Raw genomic sequence first — 7,538 nt, forward strand, 5'->3', positions numbered from 1 at the left:
AGGCTCATTGGATTAATCAAGTTGAGACAATTAATTTAATTATAAACCTGCAAAATTTTATTTTGAAAACTTATGAGTGATTCCAAAACTTTTGCTTTACCAATACATGTCAAAACTATGTTTTGAGACTTTTGTGTGGCATACCAAAGGTAAAGTGCTTCACAAATCCTTTTGCCTTTCTTTTGTAAATTTGTTTACATTACAAACCTTACTGCAATCGAAAGAGTCCTTTATCCTGAGAGTAGAAACAATTATAACCTTTTTAAATAATTCATCAAAAAGATGCACCAAAGAATAAACATTTATTCGATAAACATAACTTCCACACACCCATATTTTTGTAAAGAACATACATACATTTATTTATATATATATGACAAGAATGGTCGAAGGCTATTATACGAGCCCCCAACCACCCTCACGTGCCTAACTATTCGAGGACCGCCCTCACTACTGGCAAATTGGCTAGAGGGGGATTCAAACCCGTGACCTGAGGGAATTTACAACCTTCAAAGAGATTGCTCTACCAACAGGTCATGGGTGGCATCACACACACAAACACACAAATATATATATAGATCTCTTTCTTATGAGGTGTGAAACTAAAAGGTGAAAGAAACTAAACTCCCAAATCATTGTTTTAAGAGAAAAACTAAGAGCTATCAGCACACACCACAACTCTTCCTGCAAGAACCATAGTAGTCAGAAGTGCCCAACATATAGACTGAGTTCTTCTGGCACTCTCCCATAGCCGCCCATTGCGAGCAGTTCTGATCTTCATCAGTACATTCCTCCTTAGAATCCAATGAATGCTTCTTTCGATCAAGCTCATTTCGATCGAATGCGCGTACATGAATCCGTTTAATTGCAGACCACTTCTCTCCCTCGCGCACCGAACAACCGCCATGAAGACTGCTCTCATCTACTGTCGCATTAGGATGAAGGTTGAAAATCAGAAGGGCATTACTTCTAACATGTTTCACTGAGAAACCTGATGAAGCACACTCAGACAACATCTCTTTCCCATTTTTTGTGTTATAATCTCTATTCTGAACAGTTAGAAAATAAAACATAAGCCATAAGGATTTGAGGATTATATAAGATCAAAAAAATTTGATCTCACCTTAAACTTTGGAAAGACTATCTCACCACCAAGAGACACGTTGGAAAGGAAAATCAAAACGGCGGCGATTTGGGGCCCAGCTTTCCCATTTTCGATTTTACCCTGATTGTACTGATAGAGTGTTTCAGAGCCCTCATTAACTCGATAATGGAAAATTTGCATGTCTTCTCCATTCTCTAAAAATACATATATACACGGACTATAAGGTTTCATAAGTTGGCAGTGATGACAAGGACTTGACAAAATGGAAGAATTGAAGAGACGAAGAGGGATACCATTTGGAAGAAAGGTCCATGCTGATATTCTCTCCTCAATTCTCAAAATAATTTCATCCTTCCAGCCACAAGGAAAAAAGTTAAAAAAGTGGTCGTGCGGGCTTGCAGTCTTATGTATTTATTTACATGTATAATACCTAAATTTTCATATTAACATGCATAAAACTCAAAACTTTAGCAATCGCATAAAAAATATCACCATTACTAACTTTTTAAAAGTGAAATGCACTTTTTCATATATAGGTTTATGACACTAAAGTGTGATCAGTGTAAATATAAAACTTATAGATGTCAGATATGTAAATACATATGAATTGTGTGGTAAGAAAGTCTATTTGATAACACTAGAGGAAAGAAGAAAAATTGCGGATTTATGACAAGTGTGGAGAGAGTTTCCTGAGGCTCCGCAACGCTTGGATGTCTTAAAATAGCAGGGTTATAAGTTTTATTATTTGCAAATAGATTGTTCAAAGAGAGGATAATAGAACATTAAAGATAAAAATCTCACCTGTCCTTTGCTGTGCTCCAATCCACTGTGAGAACTGACAAAAAAAGTACTGCTACCATCTCCTGTACTGTTGTCAATAGCCAAAGGTTTATTTAGCTTACTAACATTAGCCTGCACTTGAAGCATAAAATTTGAGCACACTGTAGTTTAAAAAAAGTAGTTTAAAATAAGAGCTAAGAAAGAATTTTACCAGAGATAATAGATGATCACATTCTTCATTAGAGATGAATCCTTCATATAAAAATACCCTAGCTTAAGGAACAGACGACGAGTGTCAAAGAATGCTTGGGTTAAGAATCCAAAGCTTTTCCAGATGTAAAATTATAAATAAATATGATTTAGAATACTAGAAGCATATTACATGTGAAGAAATAAGACCCAGTTAACCATCATAAAAAGAAGTTACTTCACTTGGTGCCATTAAGTGAAATAGAACAAAACAATGCAACATACCTTGGATTCCACGATAACTGGATAGATTTTGAGGGGTCAAATCCAGAGGACAATGCTGCATCCTTTGATGATAGGAGAGGATCAATTTTAGCCTCGCCGCGCTCTAAATCCCATCTGCAAAAGCATGGCAGTTTTGTGCTAAATCAGATCTAAAATGACTTGAGGACACAATTTCATGACCTGAAAAAATCATAAGGTATTATAAAGCGCAACCCAAGTGCTTTAATTAGCTGTATGAATTCATCACTTGGTTAATACGCTGAGTTTAGTGCACAAAATTGTGACTCCACAAGCTCACGGTAAAGTTGTTACTGAAATTTTCTAAATCTAAGATAACTAAACTAAAGCAGACCAGACAGTTAAAGATTGCTATATTGTTTGTACCAGAAACCGATATCTCTGCCGCTTTAGATTAACTTTTGCAAGGAAACATCATAGCAAAGCACGAAAAATTCCACAACAAAACTAACAATGATAAAAAAAAAAGCAAGCCCAAATCTCATAGAAACAATCAAAATTCAAGTAGATTTGCCCGCATCCGAAAAAGCTAAAAAATAGGTAGTCTAGAATGAAACAAACCCAATTTCATTTGACCAAGCCCGCCATAGATCAACCCGTCTTGACCAAATGAGCCCACCACCACCTTCTCTATACTCTAACAATCCTGAAACTAATACATAAAAGGTTTTCCAGCAATCATTTCTATTAATTGAATATTACCCTAGCATAGAAATTCGAGGTATCTGAATAAGTTGGCTAATTTTCCTTGCAGAGAAATTCCATGGTGCACCTCATTGTCTTATGTTAGTTATTGGCTCGAGGAAGAGGCCGTCCAAGGCACTGTAGACCCAGATGCAATTCCATGTATTGCTGGAAAGAAAAAGGAGGCGTGAAGAGTTATATCTATAGGTAGGAATTGCCCTCATTCCTTGCGAACCCACAGCAGCAGCTATTTCATCCCTGTTAAGAGACTCTAAGGTGGACGCTAGCCACTTAAATCTTATCAAAAAATATCATTGAGATTGGTTCATCCAAAGATCTAGGAGTTGGGTTAGGGTCTTAATCAATGGAGATACTACCTCTGTCCTCAGGCCACACCGCATTCACTCATTACTTAGAATGCAATATTAATAAATTTGATGTTGTGATTATAAAGAACTGCATAGAGCTCCTCATCACTGCATTAGACTTACAATTTCAAAACTCCTCCCGGAGCATCCCCCATGCTTAGTCCATTAGAAATTTCCCTATTTAGGATCACTTCTCAAGAAACTTTCATATTCATTAATCTCAATTTGAGTGATGCTAGGGTGCCCATCATCCTCACCACTAGTTGAAGGAGTCCGAGTTGTTATAAACTTGAGATTGATTAGAGCATTGAAAACTTCCTTGAGGGTTGCAAACCTTGAAGTTTTTTATCTGTTATTTTTTTGGAATTCTTCAAATTAAATGATGCCCTCCAAAAAAGAGCATTATAATTTCGTAATTCTATAAGAATTGAAGATTGCTTCCGACACATGGTAGTATGGCACTACTTTTGAGTGTTCTTGCCTCTTATCACTTAATGCATTGATGGGAGAAAATCCTATTGGTTTTACTCAAGATGCATAGAATTGCTCAGCCATCTACTTTACATGAACTTGTGAGATCATGATTATCTTCCATTTTGGAATGTTAGATTATAAAGTTCAATCACAACTGAGCTCTCTCCAAAAGGCTCCCAAGCTTCGTCATGTCGCAACTACCACCCACAACATTAAAACCTTCCGTGAAGCACGCTCAACATGATTGTTGAGAGAGGAACCTATTTTTTGATAAAATGAATAAAATGGGCCATAATTTAAATTAAATTCCCATGATTGTACTCCTAGAAGGGGCTCAGAGCAGTTGACAATGGTTTGACCCTGACAATCCTATCAAAAGTGGTTGACGAGGGTTTGAGTTACACTTTCTTATAAGAACACTTCTAAAAGGAATGGCCCAAGTCTTATTAGGATAGGTTTAAAAAAGTTATGACCAAAATCATGAATCCTAAAGATGCAATCCTAATTATTCCAAGAACATTTAAAAAGAGTAGCCCTATTGCATGATTCAGAATCCTAAAAAAGAAGCAGGGTTGATTCAAATTCAACCATCACACTTAATAAGAAATCAAATAAGGGGTCTCAATCTTCTACTAATATGCTCAAACAATAATAAAAGCAGTAATATACCTTTAATACAATATTTAATGTACTAAAAACAACATCAACCCACAGAGCAATCTCCTCAAATAAGGCTGCATTTTGGGCTATTTTGTAAAAGGATTTGGGAAAAGGACGAGACTGTTAAGTATATTATAAAAAATTAATATAAAGAATAACATGGATTACAAGGAAATCTAATATCTCATGGAGACGTAATCAAGGTTTGTACAAGTCTTAAAATGCTCAATAAAGCCAAAAAAGAAATGATCGAATTGTGTAAGGCCTGATTTAAACTAGTATCATGCCAACTGTGATTTAAATTTAATTTGGTGAATCTAGCATTGCATCAATGGTGCTTTAACAAAAAGATGGGGAAGTAACAATGAAAACAATTTCATAATCCCAAATAGTCAATAGTCTGACAATCAATCAAAAAAACAAGAAGGCACCAACCGTCATCAAAGCTTATCATTGAAATTAATACAGCCCGTTTGAGAAATTAGAGATGATCCAAATTTTTGTCATGAAATGGGGATCCTACATCTGTTATATTTTATCAAATGCTTCATACCTTCTTAGTGGTAGTAGGTAGAATGAGGGGAGATTACAACGTTTTGTGCTTGTTTGCAATGACAATCCATTGAGGGCCAAATATATGATTTTTTTTTTTTAATTATAAGTGAGTGGACCATAAGATAATAGCAACATTTAAGCTAAGAGGCAATTACATACGGACCACCTGAAACTTGCTATTTACAAATCAACCACTCTATTTCATCCATTTTTTAAATTCTCACTCAAATATTAAATTCTCACTCAAATATCTTTAAATTCTCACTCAAATATCAAATTCATTATAAAACCACAACCCATATTTTTCATTTTTACCACATTTTTACCAAATTCTCAATAGTTTGAATGTGGCACACACAAATACATTGGTAGTGGGTGGTTAATTTGAAAATATCAATGTTTCAGGTGGTCTATATGTAATTATCCCTTAAGATAGTTAAAAAAAGATTGCATACTAATTCAACTATGAAATATAAAAAGTTTGATTTTCGCACATTCCATTTTTTTTTCATACATATCTACAATTTCACCCTTTGCAAATTAAGTTTTGATGATGTTCAATTATTTCATTATCAATAATATCAAATAATTATTTTTCAATTGTGTAACAGGATAGTCATTCAACAAGTACCCAATGAGATTTCACAAACAACTTACAAATTTTTCATGGAAAAGGATGCTCAGTTAACTATTTTTGTACAAATTAGAAAGATAAAAAGTAGCACGCTCTTCATTGTTCAAGATCTCCTCGAATGGTGATGACTTCTCCCTCTCCTGCAAACTTCACTGCCACATGGCAGGTGGAGGTTACTGCCCGGAAGTTGTTTAGAAATAGATAGCTAACGATGTCATTGTAGGTGGGAGGGGATTCGATCACCAGGAAGTTCTCAGACCTCGTAAACTGTCGGTCGGTATCTCCCCAGGCTACTGTAAGTGTGATTGCCCTAAGGGTCTCCTTACTCTCTCTCGAGAATCCAAATAGAGCACTTTAAACAGGATGTTTACCGAGCTCCCCGTGTCAATGAGTATGCTTCGCACCTACCACTCATTGAGTAAAGCCATAATAACAATCGCGTCATTGTAGAGATTGTCTTTTATCGGGAGGTCATAATCAGTGAACATGATAGGGGGATGTGTTGCTCTTCGTGGGATAAGGGTGGCGGCGCATAGGTCCCCCGACTGGATCCTCTTCAAACTTGATCTCTGGGAAGACTCTCCTCCCCCTCCTAGTGTGGTGGGTATTATTTCAATGATTCGGAGGGTGTTAGTTCTAACTGGTTCATTGTTCGTTCCGCTCATCGTGGCTTTCCCTTGTCTGCAAGTGACAGCTGAGGTAGCTACGAACTTTTTCAGCTTTCCCGCCTTGATCAATTCTTCGACGAGACTTTTAAGGTGCCTGCCTTCGTATTGTGGACATAGTCACTATGATAAGTGCAAAATTTATTGAGGTTTCGGGAGGTTCCTCCGGTTCTCATCAGCTGAGGCTTCTTGAAATAATCTTTATCCTGAATGGCTTCCACTAGTTCAGCCAACGAGATTCTTTGTGGGGGGGGGGGTTTTTGGTTTTGTTGGGGGGGGGGGGGTATTTTGAGAGGCTCTGGTTGGGCTTTCAGTAGTTCGTTATGTTGGGTGCGTCGGTCTTCTACCATGGAGATCATCTTTCGAATTTCCATTGCAGTGTTGCCCACCTTCGTAGCGCGAGCAAGTGGGAACGAGGAACATTCTTTGCCCGCCAGCCATCGCCTACTGGCCTCCTTTTTTGTGTTTAGGTGTCAACAACGGCTTTTTTGGCTTCCTCCCGATCGTGAAGCAGTAACTCCTCGGTGGTGATGTGATCGATAACCATCTCCGAAAATTGAGCCATAGAACTCAGCTCACGCAACCCTAGGGCATATTTAAACTGTTAACTTTTAACCACCATCAAGGCGGTTTAAGTGATTACGGGTTCGAGATTCTGGATTTCTAGCATCTCCCGTTGAAACCTAACTATATAGAACAGAGGGTTTCTCCCTCCTCTTTGATTTGGAGGGATAGCGACTTCTTTCGTGGTTTTTGTGAGCTAATAAAATGGGACATGAACAAACTTTTGAACTCACTAAATGAGAGAATTATTCTTGTCGAGAGAGCGTTGAACAAGCGAATGACTGATTCTCTCAGTGTGGTAAAAAACAACCGACATTTGAAGGCATCGGTGATCTTGAGGATGTAGACGGTCGACTCGAAAGCGGCCATATGATCAGTCGGGTCGGTCAGGGCCCTTGTATGGGTCAAGGTTGGAGGTTTTGAACTTTTCCAGAGGTTCGGCCTCGAAAATTTGTATAAAAAAGATATTTCATGTGTGGCGAACTAGGGCTGTAAACGAGCCGAGCTTGAGCGAGCTCAGGCTTGGCTCGTGTTCGGCTCGTTCGAAATAGCTCGTG

General features: G+C 37.6%; 1 protein-coding gene across 4 annotated transcripts in view; it reads right to left on the reverse strand.

Annotated features, from left to right (window-relative positions):
• Window positions 1-289: 289 nt before the first annotated feature.
• The window catches only part of LOC110019357 (probable prolyl 4-hydroxylase 7), a 19,124-nt gene continuing 11,875 nt past the window's right edge, over window positions 290-7,538 (reverse strand). Inside the window, exons 2-7 of one of the 4 annotated variants that reach the window (XM_020716998.1) lie at window positions 2,360-2,473; window positions 2,097-2,154; window positions 1,907-2,017; window positions 1,399-1,456; window positions 1,124-1,299; window positions 290-1,049 (exon numbers count right to left, since the gene is read on the reverse strand). In XM_020716998.1, the coding sequence (XP_020572657.1) occupies window positions 663-1,049; window positions 1,124-1,299; window positions 1,399-1,456; window positions 1,907-2,017; window positions 2,097-2,154; window positions 2,360-2,473 (904 nt within the window). In that variant the 3' untranslated portion in view covers window positions 290-662. Of the gene's footprint in view, window positions 1,050-1,123; window positions 1,300-1,398; window positions 1,457-1,906; window positions 2,018-2,096; window positions 2,211-2,359; window positions 2,474-7,538 lie in introns of all 4 variants that reach the window. The other 3 variants (XM_020716997.1, XM_020717000.1, XM_020716999.1) reach the window with 3 other exon arrangements.

The sequence above is a fragment of the Phalaenopsis equestris genome, unplaced genomic scaffold, assembly GCF_001263595.1.
Source record: "Phalaenopsis equestris unplaced genomic scaffold, ASM126359v1 Scaffold000054, whole genome shotgun sequence".
Lineage (NCBI taxonomy): Eukaryota > Viridiplantae > Streptophyta > Magnoliopsida > Asparagales > Orchidaceae > Phalaenopsis > Phalaenopsis equestris.